Here is a 23,153-nt window from a genome sequence, read left to right as displayed (position 1 = left end):
AAATAAATAAATAAATAAATAAATAAATAAATATGTGGCTATATGTAGATAAAAACATTGGACCTCGGAGTTAATCGTACCTTATCCTGAAAGTGAAAGTCATTGAAAGGTGACAAAGCTGATTCTTTTGCTCTTTTTTTGTGTGCCTTTGCTGAGATGCATTTCTTGTAAACCAGCAGCTTTCATGCAATGGCCCCTCAGAGTAACGCCCCTCCTCGGCTGAAACAGGAAGTCATTGTGAATGGAAAGAGAAAACAGCCTATTTAGGCGGAGCCCCGTCTGCCTGTTGACGTCAAACCGTGAACAAAGGCCGGCCGAGAGCTCTGTCACTCATTTCACAGGACCAATACAAGAGGACACGATGGGTAAGTGTCTCTTTTGTTGTATTCTGGATTGTGTGCAGTGTCACGTCGTCGTGTTTCACAAGCTGAGTTAGTAATCTAACTACACTATCTTGTTAAATTAATTCAACTTTCAATTCAATTCAACTTTATTTATATAGCATCAAATACAACACAGTCATTTCTAGCTGCTTTTAACAGAGAAAAAAGAAAAACCCAACAAATCCACATGAGCAATGCAGATTTATTAGCGACTGGAAAAGGAAAAACTTCCTCTAACAGGAAGAAACCCGCAGAAACCAGACTCAGAGGTGGAGGCTTTCTGCTGACCGGTTGGGGTGAGGGGATAGAGGAGAGGAAAGGATAGAATAGACAGAGAGATAGATTGGGGGGAGATCCAAACCTTGGAAACCCACCCTGGTTCGGGTAGGGGAGGTAGAGAGAGAGGTAGAGAGAGAGGTCTCTAACTGTAAACTTTAGTAAATAGATAAGTCTTTAGTTGTTTCAGCCTCCCTAACTGAAACTGAGATCTGGTTCCACATCAGAGGAACCTGAAAGCTGAAAGCTCCGCCTCCATTCTACTTTTAGAAAACCTAGGAACCTCCAGTAAGCCAGCACTCTGAGAACCAAGTGTTCTTCTGGGGAGATATGGGACTAGCAGTTCTTTTTAAGATATGATGGAGCCTGGTTGTTAAGAGCTTTATAAGTTAGAAAGAGGATTTTAAATTCTATTCTAGATTTAACAGGGAGCCAATGAAGAGAAGCTGAAATTGGAGTGACGTGATCTCTTTTGCTGGTTCTTGTCAGGACTCTGGCTGCAGCATTTTGAATCAATTGGAGACTTTTTAAGCAGTTATTTGGACACCCTGATAATAGGGGAGTTACAATAGTCTACTCTCGAAGTAACAAATGCATGGATTAGTTTTTCAGCATCACTCTGAGTCAGCATGTTTCTAATGTTGAAAATATTACGTAGGTGAGAAAAGGCAGTCCTGCAGATTTGTTTAATGTGGGAGTTGAAGGATAAATCCTGGTCAAAAAGAACTCCAGGTTCCTCACATTGGTACTGGAGGACGAAATAATACCATATAGTGTTACTATATCTTTATATAATATCTCTATCAGATGTTTTGGGCCAAATATAATCATTTCAGTTTTATCCGAGTTCAGAATCAGGAAATTAACCTTTTTTTTTCAGGCTACGCAGACATCATGGATGTTCCCACTTCTGGAGCCTCCTGGCAAACATCTCAGCAGGACAACCTGGGCTACGCAGGTAAATCGTGTACTCACATAGAGACAACTTCATCATAAACTGTGGAAAAAAATAATTAACCTGTGTGTCACGATGCAAAAATCCTGGTTTCCACTTTGTCTCTAAAGAGGTTCGTGCTTCAAAGAAAATGGCTGAGATAGACTCTGGCAGAATGGAGAGGTTCAGATCCAAAATAGATAGAGTGGGGCAGAGCTGTGGAATAGACCCTGCTCTGATCGCAGGCATCATCTCCAGAGAGTCGAGAGCTGGAAATCAACTTCAGAATGGTTGGGGGGATCATGGAAAGGCCTGGGGTCTGATGCAGGTGAGGACCAACACCAAATCCACACAGAATAAATTCACAAGACACCACACTGATCCAACACTGATTTCCATCTCTGCAGGTGGATGTGACTCCAAACGGAGGAAGACACACACCTCTGGGCGGGTGGGACAGTGAGGAGCACCTCCGCCAAGCAACTGGTATCCTCGTTGATTTTATTGGACGGATCACAGATAAATTCCCTGAGTGGAGCGCAGAGCAGCAGCTGAAAGGTTTGTTTCACTGAATCAGTAAAGCCCTGCATGTTTGAATGAACAGAAACTCACTGGAACTCGTGTCTGCAGGGGGAATAGCTGCGTACAACATGGGGGATGGAAATGTTCGTTCTGGTTATGACGTGGATCATTTCACGACTGGTGGAGATTACTCCAACGACGTTGTTGCCAGAGCTCAGTATTACAAAGAGAGTTGTGGCTTTTAGTGGCTGCAAGCGACTGAAACAACTGATGAAGAATTGTGAAGATCACATCCCTGCTGTATGTTGTGTTAAGCTACCTGAGCACTCACTTTGTTTTTCCTCAGACATTTTAAGACCCTCACATTTGAAGACACTCACTTCAATAAAGAAGTAAAACCGGTAGTCTTGTCAATATTTTTTTATTCCGTACCTCTACATAAGTAAAGGTGGAGCGGTTTTTGCTGCTTTTTCCATTTTGGATGATGCGTAACTTTCAAACGGTCACAGCGTGTGTTGAATTTCTTTGGCGGGGCTCTTCATTATTGTTCAATTTCAGCCAGTGTTAACCAAATTTAAATACAGTGCATTTATAAACATTACAACAATCTTGCCTTTTTTAGATTGTTTAGAAAGTTCCCAACGTCGAATCCCACCGCCTCTCATTCAAATACATTGAAAAACCAAATACTACGGCCCGTGGAGAAATATCGTAGAGCGATCAAACCAAAACTCACTTGTTCGCCTCAGGAAGATCTAAAAATCACACATTGATGACCCGGACCTAAATCCAACAGGAAGTCTGCAATTTGCCTTTCAAAATAAGATTTTCGCCCCAAATTTGAATCGGCTCTCGTGCAAACGCTATCTCCTCCAAGGGCGAAAATCGTATCGTCTTCAAAGCACTATTAAATGACAGCAGAGAGGCTTCTGCTCAAAACTTCTGGACAACTTTGTGGTTACTCCAGCGGTTTGGTTTTCATTTGCCGTTAAAGCTCCCAATGACGAATCTCAATGCCTGCCACCTCTCTTTCACATACATTGGAAAACCAAACACCACGGCCCATAGAAATGCCGTAGAGAGCTCAAACCAAAACTCACTTTTTCGTCTTATCAAGACCTAAAAGTCACGTGCCGACACCCCTGACCTAAATCTAACAGGAAGTTCGCAATTCGCCTTTGTGGCCACGCCACAAACTTTAATATTCACGATCAAACAGGAAGCATTCTGTATATACCCTCAACATTGTTCGCTGTGGCTCAAACTTTACACGTGGCATTATAGTCTGGATCTGATCAGAGCCTTTTAACGATAACAACCATCAGCCATAGTGCCACCTGCTGGAAACAGGAAGTGGAATATACATGCTCTGTTCTGGCTGAAACTTTACACGTTGCATGAGGGTCCACATCTGATCACAGCCATAAGTCTGTTACAATGATTGGGCACAGTGCCACCTGCTGGGAACAGGGCTGTGATTTTGCCGACCCCGACGGGCCAGGGTTTATTTTTCATTGTTCGGTGCCTGCCTCGTAAACTTAGGCAAAGGTCACAAAGTAAAAGGCACGACGAGTCTCAGCCTCTTAAAGTCTTGGGATACTTGGGATAGGTTTGGTGGTTTTGACTGCAACAGTCAACACAGACAGTAATCATAGTTCTCAGATCTTGCCCAAAGACACTGGGTTACATGGACAAGCCAAGCAGTGGATCTACATAATACAAGGAACTAACCAGCTGACTGTGGTTGTACAGAAAATATAGGCTGTACTGCTTGGTTTATGCAGCCGGGCTTAAACACAACCAGACAGCTTTCTGTGGACGAACTCGCCAGCAGGTAGACGGAGGCAGCTGCTCCTCACTCACATGGACGGATCTCCATGAAGTGTGCAGATGAGTGATGTGCATTGGCAGCTTCTGTGATGTATCGAGTAGACCCGGACTGACGATGACAGCCGGCCTCTCGCTCTTCCCCGACAACATAGCCTGAGGCTCGTCCTTCGCCGCTCGCCCTTCAGTGCCCGGCCGTCATTCCTCCCCTCCTCACCCCTCCACACCTGAGGGTGTAAATGTCTGATTGACCTCTACAGTTCTCTATAAAGGGGAAAATGCCTCTCAGCTTCTTGCCCCCGAGGCCTCTTGGAAGTTTCCTCCGGTAGTTGGCATAATGTTTCTTTTCTTCCTCACATGAATTGATCTTATAATGATGTAATTAAGTGCCTATGCAATCAGCTGAGAGGGGTGTGTGTGTGTGTGTGTGTGTGTGTGTATAACAGCTGCTGGGCACTTCCTTTCAAGACTCCAATATTGATTTTTCCAAATGCCACATCACACGCAGGAGTCCTGGAAACACCTCATCAGTTATTTTCTGTCTCAGGAACCTGCAGAGCACTAATTGGATGGACAGTACTAAAGAAATGTCAACTGTACGGACGTGTTTTAAAGGGACTACATGTGGACTTGGAGTGTGGAGGAGGCATAGGCTGCTGGTGGTGTGTTTTCACCATCTGCGCAACACTGAGATTCACTCTGTTCTGGGTGCAAACAAAGCACTCATAGGACTACTTATGGCCGATCTTAACAAACGATCCAAATAAAAACACAGTTCTATAAGTTGATGGTCCCCACAACCACATCAAATGGTAGCCCAACTGATTAAGTGTTGTTGGTTCCAATCAATCCTATGGAGTGACATGGCCTATCCTCACTTCCTGGAACAGTCCAAGTCATTACTAATGACTAATAGGAGGAGCAGAGACGATGATGTACTGAACCGTATTTGTTAGGGTAACAATGAACCTGTCACAGCATGGCTACTCCCTCATTGGGATACCAGCCTGAGGTCAAACATGGTAAAAGGTTAGTTTCATCTGCACACCGTTGGGAGCAACTGGAGATTCTCTGTCTTCCTTAAGGAGGCTGCCACATATGGACAGGGTGAGTTGGGGGACCAAACTCCAACTTTTGAAGTCATCAATGAGCCACATTAACCAATGAAGCATATTTGCAATGGCCACAGCATACCAATACTATCCTCGTGTTTTTAGCTTTGGCTTCATTTAGGCTCAAACAATAAAAAAAAAATCCTTCACTTACGTTTCACAGTAAGATGGAAGTTCAGAGACTTCTAGCACTGCTAAAGTTAGATAAGAGGGGGGGTAGTTTTTCTGTAGAGCTGGTGCCGGTATGTCCTTCTTTACTCACCATACTGAAGTTACTGAAGTAATCTTTTTGTCTATTACTGCTGATATGGTTTTGTTTGTTAACTATTGTGATTATAAAGTGAACTTTGAAGAAATAATAACAATTGTTTTCATCAGTTAAATCCACTTGAATAAAGAATTGTAAAACTGCTTCAAACATGGACTTGTTTTCATTGAAGTGATTATTCATGAGTTCAAGAGCTTGATGGCTGAAGATGTGCTGAGTTAATGTTCCCGGTTAATCCAGAATATCAAACATGATCATTAAATCTAATATCAAAGCAAAATATAAACAAATCGCAGTTCTTTGAAGCATGATCTTGAGCAAATTGGCCGGGCTTTTTATTACTACCTGTAAACCTCTTAAGGATTTTTTTTTTCCATACGCTAATGCACAGCAAAAGAAAAACAACTAAAACTTTTGAAAGAAACTTCTTGTCAGCGTCGTCTGACTAAGATCCAAATACGTAGAAGTATACAGAAGCAGCCTTCTGTCTGTTTCTGTAATTTAGTTCTTTTTCAGGCAAGAGTAATACCAATGATGACCTGTGGGGGCAGTGTTGCAGAGGATCGCCCAATGAACAAAAAAGACCAAAGAACAGAATGGAAATGATGGATCTCTTGAAGAAAATCTACGACATTACCTCACCTGGATATTGGGACAAACAATTTCTGTCTACTTTTGTTTATTTTCTCTAGGTTACACTTGTCACACCTCTTCAGGAAGTATTGCTAAACAACCACAACAACATTTGCAGGGGACTATGAAGGTAGTGATGCATGACAATATTTTAAAAACATATAGCGATTTACATGTGTGAAAGGAAGCATAAATGAGTCGTACCCGAAGCCTAAATAGAAATTATACTATGAACAAATAGCACCTTGTCACTCTCCGGGAGTCAATCCCAGCTAACGAACAGTGAAGGCAGGGTACAACCCGGAGGCTCGCCAGTCTATCACAGGGTAAACACAGTGAGACAAACATCCACACACTCGCTTTCACACCTCGGGGCAATTTTAGGGTCACTAATTAACCTCACACGCATGTTTTGTTTTCACTGGAAGCCGGAGTACTTATAGAAATACACACAAATAAAGAAAAGAGTTGTGTCAGATTCAAACCGAAGACTTGCGGGTTTCCACTTGGTCCAACTGACTTATGAGACGAGAAAACTCACGAGAATCTCGAGAGCCTTCCAGAACTGAAATGTAATATGAAATATGACACAGACGCCGACACAACTTCACTGAGCCTCACTGAAGTTTTCTGATGATGTTGAGTTTTATATAAAAGCGACAGAGTCCAGCGTGCCTCGCCTTGTTTCGATGGTGTCTCTGCAGTTGTTGTCTGCTCCAGTTCCACCGTCTTCTCCCACAGCATGTCATTCAAAGACTTTGAGATGAAGCTTCTAAAAGTATTTTAACAACATGTAGCAGAAGTAGCTGCATTCTCACCCCTCCTCTATAATCAAGTCACTATTTATTGTGCACACCTGATGTTTGACTCGTGCTCCTCATGCTTCTAAGGCCTCTGTACTGTTGTGTTGCGGAAGTCAAAAAAGGTCAAAATTAAAGCTAAATATGAACACAATCCCACTTTTTCCAGACCAAAACTGTAGCCTTAATGAATTTGTGAGAGAAACATTTTGTGTAAGAACATATTTTCAAAAGGGACGCAGAAAAGGGGAGGTGAGACTCAAGGAAGTGTAACTGATGGATGGATTCTGCCGACGCAGCAGGTTTTGAGCGCCGCAGCAGTCTCAAAGGGTTTTACATTATCAGTCACCCACTCAAACACACTTGCACACTGATGGTGACAGCGTCGTTGGCATCAAACCAAAATAAGAAGTGCGATGACCAACCCCGGCTCGAGGTGAACCTGGACCTAGCTCATAGTCTCACATCCTGATCCTGGAGCGCCTCTGTCTGATGTGCGCCACCACATCTCAATCTCATCATTAAACTCTGCGGGGAGCCTGATATAACGTTGTCATGGCGATGAGGGATGTTGAAGCAAGGGGCGCGTCTCAGACAGATTTTGCCACCTGTGCTATATTCAGCTGCTCACGTGTTTACAGTGGTCACCACAGTGAGTCATTGTGAGTTGCAGGGTAGACTGAGTTTGTCACACTGGATGTCTTTATTCATGCATTCAAACCCAGGTCAGCTTCTTTTTTTCCCCTCAATTGCTTTAATTCAAGTGTAAAAGGCAAATGAATATATCCGCAGGTCTGAAGGTTTAAATAGATATACCGCTATACTTATGGGACTAATCTATTAGTTTCCCCGCCTCGGCACTAATGCAGATGTATTGAAATTTAAATTTAATGGGATCTGTCTCTGTTGGACAAAGAAAATTAAACCAGGCAGTCTTGTTGGAGTTTCCTTTCAGTAACCCCCCCCCCCCCCCCCCCCCCTTTTTCTTTTGTGTATTCACCCCCTGAAAGTAGAAGTAAGTGCTTCTGAAAAAGGCTTTTGCTTAAACTCTCAAACTCATGTGGACTCATCTCCTCTAACTGTTAAGTCATCTGTGACTGATTAAAGCTGAACCAAATGAGTTAAACACAAGTGTCCTTTGAATTTTCCATGAAGAAAATGTGAGCTGACAGGCAGTCGGAGGGATACGAGTTATAAAAAGTCCTAACGTGGATTTGAAGTTGACGGTTGCTGCTGTGAATAGAGCTGAAACTTCGAGGTTTCATTTTGTTGACGACCGCTGAAACGTTCGGCTGCTCGAAGCTGCTGCGGCTGGTTGTTTTCAGTCTCGAATGCAACCACAAAATATGCAAGGATTCATTTTCCCAGCTCCGGGGGAGTCTTTCACAAAACAAAAACACAGGGTTTTACAGATCAATGAGAGCCAAACTGAAGGAAAATGGCAGTTTTTCAGATGTGAAGTGGAACATTTAAATCGTTTTTATCGTAGAACCCAGAAAACTGCTGTTATTTTCCGATACCTTTTCATGTGCGTTCCGTTCGGCTAAATGCACACGATGTCCTGTAACTGCAGCATGTGTTTGCACAGCTGGTGTTGCATGTGTGCGTGACCACAAGCACACACGTTTGCGTGTCTTCCATCCATCTCCAGGCATTTGACGCTTCGGTGTCTCCGCCTCTGGGGACGACCGATGGTGTGCGACCGAGGTGTCGAGCTTCTGCAGGGTTGAATTCCACCTGCTGGTTTGTAGATTTTTCCTGAGATAATTAAATGTCCGCAGAGTTGCCGCAGAATGTTTACTCTTGTTCCCAGTTTTTGCCCATGGAAAGATATTCAAGGAAATTAACTTGGATTTAACAGTGGAAAAGCTGCTGGGAGTAAATCAGTGCCCTGTTTCCTGCATAGCTGATAATATGCAGGCTACAACGGGACCGGGAATGAAATGTGACTCGATAATAAGCCGCACAAATTGCATGTCTTCAATCCATCTTAAGACATTTGATGTTTAAGCCTGCAGAGCTCTGGTGGCTTCAGCCTCCAGGGACGGACGATCGTGTGCAACCGTGCAGCCGATTTTCTGCAGGAGTCAATCCTCGTAGCCTCGCAGTCCTGCGTGTTTTCAATATTTTCCCGACTCAAACACTCGTGGATTTCGTGTTCCGTCGGCTCACACTGTCTCTGGTTTTCAGGCTCCTCGACTTCCCCTCCTCATGTCTGATTGCAGTCCGCTGCCCTGATGTGTTTCACCTGAGTGTGTGACACCAGGTGACAGCAATATATATTCTGTTTCTGTTTCTGTGTCATGTTGGCAGACCATCTGTGTTTCCCTCTTATTTGATAAAAAGAGCGCTTGTCTTGCCGACTGCTCTGTCCGGCTTTTTGTCCTCTCGTCATTCAGGAAAATTGCAAGACAATTGTACATCCAAAGTGGCACAAAACTACAGAATAAAATCACACAGTTCAACATTTATCATACAAAAACTCGTTTACTTGTTAGCTATGTATAACTATTTTTGTGTGTTCAGTGTTAATACTGAAGCACAGTTTGTCTGATTTCTACACTAAATACATCAATCAGGTACACTAACTGTAAAAATCTGATATTCTACTAAAGAAGAGGGGCCAAATATTGTTGTGGGAATACCACTAGAATATTAGTAATAAGTAGCACAACTTGATCAGTGTCAGTGGAAACTTAAAAACAGCTTTCCTGGATCCCTAAACTGGTCTTGGCCGTCAATCTGCACCTTATTCCCTTATTTAAATAAGTATTTGTAATATAACAGTTTTATATGTCTTTGTATGCTGCTTATTTTATTTATAGGCTGCCGTGATGACAAGAGTTGTCAATCAAAATTTCATTTCATTGTGTAGGAAGGTGGGATTGTATTTTAACTACTTTTCTTATGATCTAAATTTTAGAATACAGAGAAACAAGTATAGTCTTCATTTTATCATTGTTGGCTCAGAAACAATGCACACATTACTAGATGGGGTGAATTGCCTGATGAATGAATGAATGATCCTTTATTCATCTTGCAAACGGAAACATTTACAATTAACTGATACATTGAGAAGAAACCGTATTTAAACAGGCCATGATCCAAAACCACAATTGTGAAATATCAATATTGTAAAAATATTACATTGAATACAAAGCATCTCATTATTTTCAAAACATGTTTTTGTTTTTAAAACCTTTGGTGTTTTGAAAGGTGATTACAGCAACAACAACAACAACAACAACAACAATAAGAATAAGAATAAGAATAAGAATAAGAATAAGAATAAGAATAAGAATAAGAATAAGAATAAGAATAACATATCATACATGTATTCAGCGTAATCATGCAGCTCATCCACCATCCAACAGGGGGTGCTGCAGCACCTTCACCCCTTCCACTTTCTCTGGCCTTGTTAATCCAACCTGCTGGTTTGCAGATTTTGCAGAAATAGTTTCATGTGTATTGTCTTGCAGCTGAATGTTTACTCTGTTTGAGATTCCAAATTCAACTGTTCAGGATCTTCCTGACGGACAACTCAACTATCAAGTCACATCAACCCCCCCCCCCCCCAGTATCCTGCATAGCCGAGCTAAAATATTCAGAAGTAAGTCGAGCAGCTCAAAAGTCAGGCCACACAGAGGATTAAATTCACACACGTGTTCGTGACCACGTCTTCCATCCGTCCTCGGATATGTGATGTTTGATTCTGCAGAGCTCTGGCATATCGGGCCTCCGGGGACGGCCGATCGTGCTCCATCGAGGCACCGAGTTTCTGCAGGGTTCAATTCCACCCGCTGATTTTTCCAGATTAGCCCGTCCTCGAGTAGAAATCGCCCTCGGTGGAGTTCCCCGCAGAGCGGAGCTGGGTGGAATGAAAACCTGCAGTCTGCCGTCTCACACAAAACATGGGACACGGCTGCTCCTCGTCTTCCCAGGTGACTTGATTGCTCCAAAGCCGATTATCATAAATCTGCTTTATGCATGTCGCAGCTGTGGAGCTCCTAACCTTTACATTAGGGGGGTTAATTGTTCGCTGGGAGCAGCTACACGATCCCTCAGCTTTCGTGTTTTTATCTCCTTCAGACTGGAAATGCGAGGAAGATCTGTTGTAGTCGTCCTACACATTTTTCTTCTTGTCAAAATCGACTAATTATGACTTTAAATGATAATTTGTCTCCATATGAGCTGAGAAATTAATTTATCCTGCCATATTGTCTTCTCCCACCTCCGATGTTAAACTTCAACCATGCTCTTTACTACGCTCTTCTCGAGTTCTCCATTTTGCTCCCATCTCCAAAGACAGTTTCTTAACCGATAAGAATGTTTCAAGGGAAAAGAAGTAGTTTCCCCTCATTTCCACGGAGACAGAGTTGGAGCACTTTGGGAGCCGTTTTCTAAAAGCTGTGTTTTCAGTGGCTCCATTGTCATTTAAACAAACTTCTAAAATGCACCGAAGGTTTTCCATTTTTCACTTGAAAACCATGTTGGGCAAACAGCGCCTCAGTATCTACTTTTGGGTTGAGTTCCTCTTCGAAAGTCTTCTTTCTTCTAACTGGTTCCTTTATTTTGACATTAAAGTTATTCAAACAATTTGATTGAAAGCTAAACTAATGCCGTGTGGACGGGAAAGTTGCGAAGAACAACGGGGGAGAACAGAGATAGTTTTGGCTGGTGTGGACAGGGCCTCAAAGTTTGTCGTAGGTTTTGTTTTAACAATGGAAGGAAGTCAGTCTCATCTGATGTGCAGAAAGTTGCGTCCACACAAAGTGGATCTCCACCACTTCTGCTCTCTGTCACTGTAAAATCAATAAACGCTCCTGCTGGGTCTCGTCGGAGCGGCATCACATCCCACTCTGACAAACTCTTCACACCAACACGCTCGTATCACTTCCACAGCCCCCCCCCCCCCCAAACCCCCCCTCCGCCTGCTTCTCCACTTTACCACAAACTGCCATTCATTGTCGGGGTCCCGGACACCGAATACACAGAGTACCACATCTAATCTGTCAGATGTGTTGTAAGCGACGACGCTTCTCTTCTCTCTTTTTGTTTTTCGTTTTATCCCCCCCCCCCCCCCCCCCCCCCCGCCTCTATCGAGGGTGGGGGAGAAAATCGGTCACAGCGAAGTGGATAAAGATGGAGGAGGAGGAGGAGGAGGTGCAGCGGTCAACACCTCCGGGTTTCAGCTCAAACTCCCACCACCGCCGCGGCGTGAAAAGGCGTCTGTCAGCGCCGCTAATGCTAAAATGTGCAAAGCAGGCAAGCAGCAGTCGGGGAGAGGAGTCTCTCAGGGTCACACGGCTCCGAGTGAAGCGTTTTTCTTTTTTTTTTTTTATTTGACTCTTCATGGTAAGATGACAAGAATATGTGCATGAGGCTTTTAAACAAGGCAGCTCATTTTTATTTATAGTGCACCGTTAACATCTCAGTCATTTGAAGCCACTTTTGCAGAGGGAAGAAAAACTCAATTCCACATGACGGCGGAAAAGAATAAACTTCCCTTCAACAGGAAGAAACCTGCAGAACCAGGCGCAGAGGAAAAGACTTTCTGCTGGGAGAGGATAGAGAGAGCGAAGAGGAGAGGACAGACGGAGAACAACAAGCAAACACGCGGTTGTTTCGAGCAGGTGAACTAATCCCGTCTCCGCGCACGACGATGACACTGATTTATCTTCATCATCTGCAAAACGCCAAAGTCATTTGATGCTGTTGACAGAATCTGGATGCTCCACTGATGCTTCTGTGCAACGAAAGAACAAGACATTATTAGAAGCTCTTGAAGCTGAGGAGTGTGTGTGCGTATGTGCGAGTGCGTGTGTGTGTGTGTGTGTGTGTGTGTGTGTGTGTGTGTGTGTGTGTGTGTTAACTAAACCAGGCTCAGTGAAGACGAAACATCAGAAATTCAGAGCAGAATTTGAAAGTTTCACTCAGTCTGACTCATTTTCTAAAATAATTAACACCTTTAACTTCACAGATCTGTTTGAAATCCTCCGGTCACTATTTTTCTAAGGTGCGAACGTGTAAAGTTATTATGCTGGTTCCATTACAGTGGGAGATGAAAACATGATCCAGCTTTTTGAGTCAAGCTTTTTACAGGGTGCTACATGTTTATATGCGCGCTGATATCAGTACGCGCATAATTAAATTTCTGAGTACATAAAATAATTTCGGCAATCTTTTGAAAATGACGTCTGTTTTCTTGGGAACAGCAGAAACAACACACACCGTGGTTCACACGCCAGGTCCCTGAACACACCAAACATACACATTTCCACTTTACACAAAGCCACACAAATGTGACTATGCAGGTCATTTTGCTTATTTAGATAGTCGCGGCTTTCGTTTTCCGCTTCTTCTTTCTCTTCCTCTATCGTCGTCTACCTGGAGAAGAGCTTTCTTCGCTTGCAGCCTTCGCAGACTTAACGGTTTCCTGCGTGAGGAAGCTGCATCTCCTGTTTTATTCAGGATGTGACCTGGAAGCCTCCGAGCTCCTTCTATTATTGTGTTTATCACTGTACTTAAATGTGAATAAATTCTCAATTGTGAATCCCAACAGATCAGACTGACGTGAAGTCAGCAAAGCAACACAGTTGTGAATATTAAAAACTATATATATATATATATATATATATATATATATATATATATATATAAATATGTTTACTGTAATTTCATGCAACACGTTTTTATCTTTCTGTTAGGGAGACTTTGTACCGATGTTTATTTTACTTTTCATTGTTTTTGTGGCTTTTGTATTTGTGATGTACATTTTCTATTTCTCTTGTAACGTCTTTATCTTGTACATTTTGTTTTCATGTAGCACCTTGTGTGTTTGTATTGTAGTTTTGAATATGTATGGCAGCTTTTGTACTTGTGTTCTAAGTTATTTATTTGTGTCGTAACTTTCTATTTGTGTAGTTGTGTTGCAGCTTTTCTATTTCTATTTCAATTTGTACATTTTCTTGTAACTTCTAAATTTCTCTAGTAACTTCTGTATTTGTGTTTTGACTTTTGTATTCATGGAGCAACTTTTGTATTTGTTTTGTAGTTTTTAACACGTATTGCAACTTTTGTATTTGTGTTGTAACCTTCTATTATCTCGGCTGGAGAAAGCTACAGGGGACAGAGATGAATGGAAATGTATTGTTTTCCTTAATATCATTCGGTTTTACAATATTTCACTTGCAATTGCAACTTAAATGTGACTTTTTTTGCATCTTATTATTTTTAGAAATTCACTCTACTCTGCTGCTCTTGTCGTCCATTTGTTGTTGTTTTTTTCAGAAAAAAGAGGAACTACACCGGGCAAAAAAAAAAAAAAGCATACACATGATTCGATTGTATCTTAAAAGATTTAACCCTCTTATGATGAAATTGACTGGATTAGCATTTATTTGGAGTTTAGAATCAAACAAATGTGGAACATGTTGGGGAATCCTTTCTCTGATAGCGTGGCTTTCCTGCTGAAGTCCTGGCGGCCATCGCAATGAGCAGCGTATCATCCAGAGCTCCATTTTCTTGCAGGAGTTATGAGATTGTGGATGAAAATCTAAAAGGACTCATTAGATTGTTGTGAAGTTGCCTGACACCTCTGAGATGACGCGAGGAGCCAAAAACGACCCGGCGACCCCGGAGCTCATGTTCTGCTGCAGCTTAGCCAGATAAAGTGGAAATAACCCGTCGCATTGAGCGAGGCAAAGCGAGCGAGAGAGAGAGAGAGAGGAAAGGGAAAGAAACGACAAGCGGGGCATGAGAATGAGAGAAAGGCTTTCTGAGTCGAACTCGTCTGGGAATAAAAGTGGAGAGACGGGGAGATAAGGGGATCAGGGGGACGCCGCCCGGCAGCCGTGTGCACGGCCTGTGTGAACGCGTCGCTCTCTAACTCCAACATGTCAAACGGACGGGACCGGCTCTCCTCTCCGGGGGGCTCCAGAGCTGGCTTTCTCTTTCCGCCCCTTAGTTTCCAGCAGAGCGGAGTGTGTTTTTCCACTTGGCATTAAGGGATGATTCAGTGGGTCTGCGGCGGTTCACCCCGGGCAGGATTAGAGCCGGGAGCCTTCTTATTATCTCCTACTGTTGGACCTCTGGCGTCTGTTGGAAAGAGCAGTGGAGCTTAAGACAAATTACCCCCTCAGTGGCTTTCCAATGGCGCCCCTCCGGCCCGGAATCTGGGAAAGACACCAGCAATGGGGCAAATGGAGGAGGAGGAAGTTTGGAGCTTAATTCATGCAGCAGGATGGGGCAAAGTGGCAGAGGAGGGTAGCGAGGAGGAAAGACACTCGAGGACACGAGTTCTGTATGCTGACAAATGCTCCTGACAAGAGATTTATGGTGGGAAGAAATGGGAGTAAGGTCAGAGGAGTTTGCTAACCTCCAGAATAACGTTCACAGAAGAAGAAAAACCCTTCAGCGCGCTGCGGTTTCTCTCACAGAGACTGAAACAAGAGGTTCATCCATTTTTTAGTGCCTCAAAATGGTGATTTACAGCTTTGAATGAAGTTGGATGCCAGCTTCATTGAGGCAGAACTCAAGCATAAAGGTAAATAAATATTGATAGATGACTCTTTTCTTATCTATCATTTAAAGAGCACGTAAATCTAACTAAAACAACCACTAACCATCAAGTCAATGTACTTTTGAAACTGATAGAAAAAATAAATACAGACTGATAAAATCATGTTGTAAATCTGAGAGAGAAGAAAATATACAGATATATATATTTAAAGTCACACACTTTAATGATATATAAATGTTATATGTATGTGAAACCTGAATAAATATAAATGGGGTAAGATATGACAACATGTTAAGTGAAATTCTCAGAAGGGAGGGTAAAAGTTGAAAAATAAATGTGAATCCATTGAAATTTAATAAACTAGATACATATTAAAAAAATAAATCTGAGAGGATATAAGAGGATATATCAGCCTTTCATGCTTGTGTGGAACATTTAAACGTTATAGTACATTACGACCAGCAGGGGGCAGTGAGAGACTTACACGCAAGCAGTAAACGGTAGATGAGATGATTGGAAACAGGTGGGAATGGTACGTCGGCGTCGCAGCCATATTGAACCGAGCAACGCGGACGCTCTTCGCTTGGGAACATGAGGTAAGTGTTTACTTTTTTTGGAATGTCTTGGTGGCGTCTTGGTGCATGGCATTTTAATATTATTGAGGTCAGTGGAAACATCCGTCACAGGGTTGAGGTGATATAAGCACATACTCACCTGTGTACATGTACTGGAGAGATCTTTAATCATTTAACGAATAACGTTGGTTATTTTCTTTCACCAAAGTGTCTTTGACATCAGTTGGATGTCAGCTTGTCTTTGATAGTGGTAAATACAACCTAAAACAACCCCATATTGTTAGTTGGTTGTCTGATCACGTCTTGGCTGTTTTATTGCATCTGTGTTGTCATATGGTGCCTCTGCTATCATACTGCAGAAGTGGTATTATATAACAGCTGTGCTGTTTTTTTTTTTCATATTGCATTTGTGCTGATATACCGTGTCTGTGCTGTTATATCGAACCTGTCTTCTCATGTCGCATCTTTGCTGTCATATTGCATAAATTCTATCATTACACATTTTCATATTGCATCTCTGCTTTCATACCGCATCTGTGTTTTGATACTGGATCTGTGCTGTTATATAACATCTCTGCTGTTATATCGCATCTGTGCTTTCATACTGCAACTGTGCTTTAGTATCGCAACTGTGCTTTCATTTTGCATCTGTCCTCTTGTACCGTGTCTGTGCTTTCATACCGCATCTGTGCTTTCATACTACATCTATGCCTTTATATTGCATCTGTGCTTTCATATCGCATCTGTGCTTTAATACTGGATCTGTACTGTCATATCGCATCTGTGTTTTCATACCGCATCTGTGCTTTCATAGTACATCTATGCTGTTATATTGCATCTGTATTTTCATACTGGAACTGTGCTGTTATATCGCATCTGTGCTTTAATACTGGATCTGTACTGTCATATCGCATCTGTGCTGTCGTATCGCATCTGTGCTTTCATACTGCAACTGTGCTTTAGTATCGCAACTGTGCTTTCATATTGCATCTGTCCTCTCATACCGTGTCTGCTTTCATACCGCATCTGTGTTTTCATACTGGATCTGTACTGTCAGATCGCATCTGTGCTTTCATATCGCATCTGCGTTTTCAAACTGGATCTGTGCTGTTATATCGCATCTGTGCTTTCATATCGCATCTGTGTTTTCATACTGGATCTACGCTGTTATATTGCATTTGTGTTTTCATACCGCATCTGTGCTGTTATATTGCATTTGTGCTTTCATATCGCATCTGTGTTTTCATACTGGATCTGTGCTGTTATATCGCATCTGTGCTTTCATATCGCATCTGTGTTTTCATACCGCATCTGTGCTGTTATATTGCATTTGTGCTTTCATATCGCATCTGTGTTTTCATACTGGATCTGTGCTGTTATATCGCATCTGTGCTTTCATATCGCATCTGTGTTTTCATACTGCATCTGTGCTGTTATATCGCATCTGTGCTGTTATACCGCATCTCTGCTGTTATATCGCATCTCTGCTGTTATATCGCATCTGTGCTTTCATACTGCAACTGCGCTTTCATACTACATCTGTGCTGTTATATTGCATTTGTGCTTTCATATCGCATCTGTGTTTTCATACTGGATCTGTGTTGTTATATCGCATCTGTGCTTTCATACCTCTCCTGTGCTTTCACACTGCAAAGGTGCTTTCATATCGCGGCTGTGTTTTCATACCGCATCTGTGCTGTTATATTGCATTTGTGCTTTCATATCACATCTGTGTTTTCATACTGGATCTGTGCTGTTATATCGCATCTGTGCTTTCATACTGCAAAGGTGCTTTCATATCGCATCTGTGTTTTCATACCGCATCTGTGCTGTTATATTGCATTTGTGCTTTCATATCGCATCTGTGTTTTCATACTGGATCTGTGCTGTTATATCGCATCTGTGCTTTCATACTGCAAAGGTGCTTTCATATCGCATCTTTGTTTTCATACTGGATCTCTGCTGTTATATCGCATCTGTGCTTTCATACTGCAACTGTGCTTTAGTATCGCAACTGTGCTTTCATTTTGCATCTGTCCTCTCATACCGTGTCTGTGCTTTCATATCGCATCTGTGTTTTCATACCGCATCTGTGCTGTTATATTGCATTTGTGCTTTCATATCGCATCTGTGTTTTCATACTGGATCTGTGCTGTTATATCGCATCTGTGCTGTTATATCGCATCTGTGCTTTCATACCTCTCCTGTGCTTTCATACCGCATCTGTGTTTTCATACCGCATCTGTGCTGTTATATTGCATTTGTGCTTTCATATCGCATCTGTGTTTTCATACTGGATCTGTGCTGTTATATCGCATCTGTGCTGTTATACCGCATCTCTGCTGTTATATCGCATCTGTGCTTTCATACTGCAACTGCGCTTTCATACTACATCTGTGCTGTTATATTGCATTTGTGCTTTCATATCGCATCTGTGTTTTCATACTGGATCTGTACTGTCATATCGCATCTGTGCTTTCATATCGCATCTGCGTTTTCAAACTGGATCTGTGCTGTTATATCGCATCTGTGCTTTCATATCGCATCTGTGTTTTCATACTGGATCTACGCTGTTATATTGCATTTGTGTTTTCATACCGCATCTGTGCTGTTATATTGCATTTGTGCTTTCATATCGCATCTGTGTTTTCATACTGGATCTGTGCTGTTATATCGCATCTGTGCTTTCATATCGCATCTGTGTTTTCATACCTCTCCTGTGCTTTCATATCGCATCTGTGTTTTCATACCGCATCTGTGCTGTTATATTGCATTTGTGCTTTCATATCGCATCTGTGTTTTCATACTGGATCTGTGCTGTTATATCGCATCTCTGCTGTTATATCGCATCTGTGCTTTCATACTGCAACTGCGCTTTCATACTGGATCTACGCTGTTATATTGCATTTGTGTTTTCATACCGCATCTGTGCTGTTATATTGCATTTGTGCTTTCATATCGCATCTGTGTTTTCATACTGGATCTGTGCTGTTATATCGCATCTGTGCTTTCATATCGCATCTGTGTTTTCATACCTCTCCTGTGCTTTCATATCGCATCTGTGTTTTCATACCGCATCTGTGCTGTTATATTGCATTTGTGCTTTCATATCGCATCTGTGTTTTCATACTGGATCTGTGCTGTTATATCGCATCTGTGCTGTTATACCGCATCTCTGCTGTTATATCGCATCTCTGCTGTTATATCGCATCTGTGCTTTCATACTGCAACTGCGCTTTCATACTACATCTGTGCTGTTATATTGCATTTGTGCTTTCATATCGCATCTGTGTTTTCATACTGGATCTGTGTTGTTATATCGCATCTGTGCTTTCATACCTCTCCTGTGCTTTCACACTGCAAAGGTGCTTTCATATCGCGGCTGTGTTTTCATACCGCATCTGTGCTGTTATATTGCATTTGTGCTTTCATATCGCATCTGTGTTTTCATACTGGATCTGTGCTGTTATATCGCATCTGTGCTGTCATACTGCAAAGGTGCTTTCATATCGCATCTGTGTTTTCATACCGCATCTGTGCTGTTATATTGCATTTGTGCTTTCATATCGCATCTGTGTTTTCATACTGGATCTGTGCTGTTATATCGCATCTGTGCTTTCATACTGCAAAGGTGCTTTCATATCGCATCTTTGTTTTCATACTGGATCTCTGCTGTTATATCGCATCTGTGCTTTCATACTGCAACTGTACTTTAGTATCGCAACTGTGCTTTCATTTTGCATCTGTCCTCTCATACCGTGTCTGTGCTTTCATATCGCATCTGTGTTTTAATACCGCATCTGTGCTGTTATATTGCATTTGTGCTTTCATATCGCATCTGTGTTTTCATACTGGATCTGTGCTGTTATATCGCATCTGTGCTGTTATATCGCATCTGTGCTTTCATACCTCTCCTGTGCTTTCATACCGCATCTGTGTTTTCATACCGCATCTGTGCTGTTATATTGCATTTGTGCTTTCATATCGCATCTGTGTTTTCATACTGGATCTGTGCTGTTATATCGCATCTGTGCTGTTATACCGCATCTCTGCTGTTATATCGCATCTGTGCTTTCATACTGCAACTGCGCTTTCATACTACATCTGTGCTGTTATATTGCATTTGTGCTTTCATATCGCATCTGTGTTTTCATACTGGATCTGTACTGTCATATCGCATCTGTGCTTTCATATCGCATCTGCGTTTTCAAACTGGATCTGTGCTGTTATATCGCATCTGTGCTTTCATATCGCATCTGTGTTTTCATACTGGATCTACGCTGTTATATTGCATTTGTGTTTTCATACCGCATCTGTGCTGTTATATTGCATTTGTGCTTTCATATCGCATCTGTGTTTTCATACTGGATCTGTGCTGTTATATCGCATCTGTGCTTTCATATCGCATCTGTGTTTTCATACCTCTCCTGTGCTTTCATATCGCATCTGTGTTTTCATACCGCATCTGTGCTGTTATATTGCATTTGTGCTTTCATATCGCATCTGTGTTTTCATACTGGATCTGTGCTGTTATACCGCATCTCTGCTGTTATATCGCATCTCTGCTGTTATATCGCATCTGTGCTTTCATACTGCAACTGCGCTTTCATACTACATCTGTGCTGTTATATTGCATTTGTGCTTTCATATCGCATCTGTGCTTTCATACCTCTCCTGTGCTTTCACACTGCAAAGGTGCTTTCATATCGCGGCTGTGTTTTCATACCGCATCTGTGCTGTTATATTGCATTTGTGCTTTCATATCGCATCTGTGTTTTCATACTGGATCTGTGCTGTTATATCGCATCTGTGCTTTCATACTGCAAAGGTGCTTTCATATCGCATCTGTGTTTTCATACCGCATCTGTGCTGTTATATTGCATTTGTGCTTTCATATCGCATCTGTGTTTTCATACTGGATCTGTGCTGTTATATCGCATCTGTGCTTTCATACTGCAAAGGTGCTTTCATATCGCATCTTTGTTTTCATACTGGATCTCTGCTGTTATATCGCATCTGTGCTTTCATACTGCAACTGTGCTTTAGTATCGCAACTGTGCTTTCATTTTGCATCTGTCCTCTCATACCGTGTCTGTGCTTTCATATCGCATCTGTGTTTTCATACCGCATCTGTGCTGTTATATTGCATTTGTGCTTTCATATCGCATCTGTGTTTTCATACTGGATCTGTGCTGTTATATCGCATCTGTGCTGTTATATCGCATCTGTGCTTTCATACCTCTCCTGTGCTTTCATATCGCATCTGTGTTTTCATACCGCATCTGTGCTGTTATATTGCATTTGTGCTTTCATATCGCATCTGTGTTTTCATACTGGATCTGTGCTGTTATATCGCATCTCTGCTGTTATATCGCATCTGTGCTTTCATACTGCAACTGCGCTTTCATACTACATCTGTGCTGTTATATTGCATTTGTGCTTTCATATCGCATCTGTGTTTTCATACTGGATCTGTGTTGTTATATCGCATCTGTGCTTTCATACCTCTCCTGTGCTTTCACACTGCAAAGGTGCTTTCATATCGCGGCTGTGTGTTCATACCGCATCTGTGCTGTTGTATTGCATTTGTGCTTTCATATCGCATCTGTGTTTTCATACTGGATCTGTGCTGTTATATCGCATCTGTGCTTTCATACTGCAAAGGTGCTTTCATATCGCATCTGTGTTTTCATACCGCATCTGTGCTGTTATATTGCATTTGTGCTTTCATATCGCATCTGTGTTTTCATACTGGATCTGTGCTGTTATATCGCATCTGTGCTTTCATACCTCTCCTGTGCTTTCATATCGCATCTGTGTTTTCATTCCGCATCTGTGCTATTATATTGCATTTGTGCTTTCATATTGCATCTGTGTTTTCATACTGGATCTGTGCTGTTATATCGCATCTTTGCTTTCATACTGCAAAGGTGCTTTCATATCGCATCTGTGTTTTCATACTGGATCTTTGTTTTCATACTGGATCTCTGCTGTTATATCGCATCTGTGCTTTCATACTGCAACTGCGCTTTCATACTACATCTATACCTTCATACTGGATCTGTGCTGTTATATCGCATCTGTGCTGTTATATCGTCTGTGCTTTCATATCGCATCTCTACTTTCATATCTCATCTGTGCTTTCATACCTCTCCTGTGCTTTCACACTGCAAAGGTGCTTTCATTTCGCGGCTGTGTTTTCATACCGCATCTGTGCTGTTATATTGCATTTGTGCTTTCATATCGCATCTGTGTTTTCATACTGGATCTGTGCTGTTATATCGCATCTGTGCTTTCATACTGCAAAGGTGCTTTCATATCGCATCTGTGTTTTCATACCGCATCTCTGCTGTTATATTGCATTTGTGCTTTCATATCGCATCTGTGTTTTCATACTGGATCTGTGCTGTTATATCGCATCTTTGCTTTCATACTGCAAAGGTGCTTTCATATCGCATCTGTGTTTTCATACTGGATCTTTGTTTTCATACTGGATCTCTGCTGTTATATCGCATCTGTGCTTTCATACTGCAACTGCGCTTTCATACTATATCTATACCTTTATATTGCATCTGTGCTTTCATATCGCATCTGAGCTTTCATACTGGATCTGTGCTGTTATATCGCATCTGTGCTGTTATATCGCATCTCTGCAGTTATATCGCATCTGTGCTTTAATACTGGATCTGTACTGTCATATCGCATCTGTGCTTTCATATTGCAAAGGTGCTTTCATATCGCATCTGTGTTTTCATACTGGATCTACGCTGTTATATCGCATCTGTGCTTTCATACTGCAACTGTGCTTTAGTATCGCAACTGTGATTTCATATTGCATCTGTCCTCTCATACCGCGTCTGCTTTCATACTGCATCTGTGCTTTCATATCGCATCTGTTTTTTCATACTGGATCTGTGCTTTCATACTGCAAAGGTGCTTTCATATCGCATCTGTGTTTTCATACTGGATCTGTGCAGTTATATCGCATCTGTGCTTTAATACCGCATCTGTGCTTTCAGACTGCAAAGGTGCTTTCATATCGCATCTGTGCTTTCATATCGCATCTGTGTTTTCATACTGGATCTGTGCTGTTATATCACATCTGTGCTGTTATATCGCATCTTTGCTTTCATACCTCTCCTGTGCTTTCATATCGCATCTGTGCTGTTATATTGCATTTGTGCTTTCATATCGCATCTGTGTTTTCATACTGGATCTGTGCTGTTATATTGCATCTGTGCTTTCATATCGCATCTGTGCTGTTATATCGCATCTCTGCAGTTATATCGCATCTGTGCTTTC

The 23,153-nt window shown here is 41.9% G+C and overlaps 1 protein-coding gene across 1 annotated transcript; it reads left to right on the top strand.

Moving 5' to 3' along the window:
• The first annotated feature begins 243 nt into the window (after positions 1-243).
• On the top strand, positions 244-2,517 carry LOC308125760 (lysozyme g-like). The gene is made up of 5 exons (XM_080489736.1): positions 244-365; positions 1,540-1,617; positions 1,725-1,921; positions 2,001-2,151; positions 2,224-2,517. Exons 1-5 carry the CDS (start codon positions 362-364, stop codon positions 2,358-2,360), a joined length of 567 nt encoding a protein of 188 aa, XP_080345862.1. The 5' UTR covers positions 244-361; the 3' UTR covers positions 2,361-2,517.
• Positions 2,518-23,153: the final 20,636 nt, after the last annotated feature.

This window comes from Lipophrys pholis, assembly GCF_963383615.2.
Source record: "Lipophrys pholis genome assembly, chromosome: 20".
In the NCBI taxonomy this organism is placed as follows: domain Eukaryota; kingdom Metazoa; phylum Chordata; class Actinopteri; order Blenniiformes; family Blenniidae; genus Lipophrys; species Lipophrys pholis.
The sequence above is the reverse complement of the archived record's forward strand: the minus strand, read 5'-3'. Positions and strand labels throughout refer to the sequence as shown.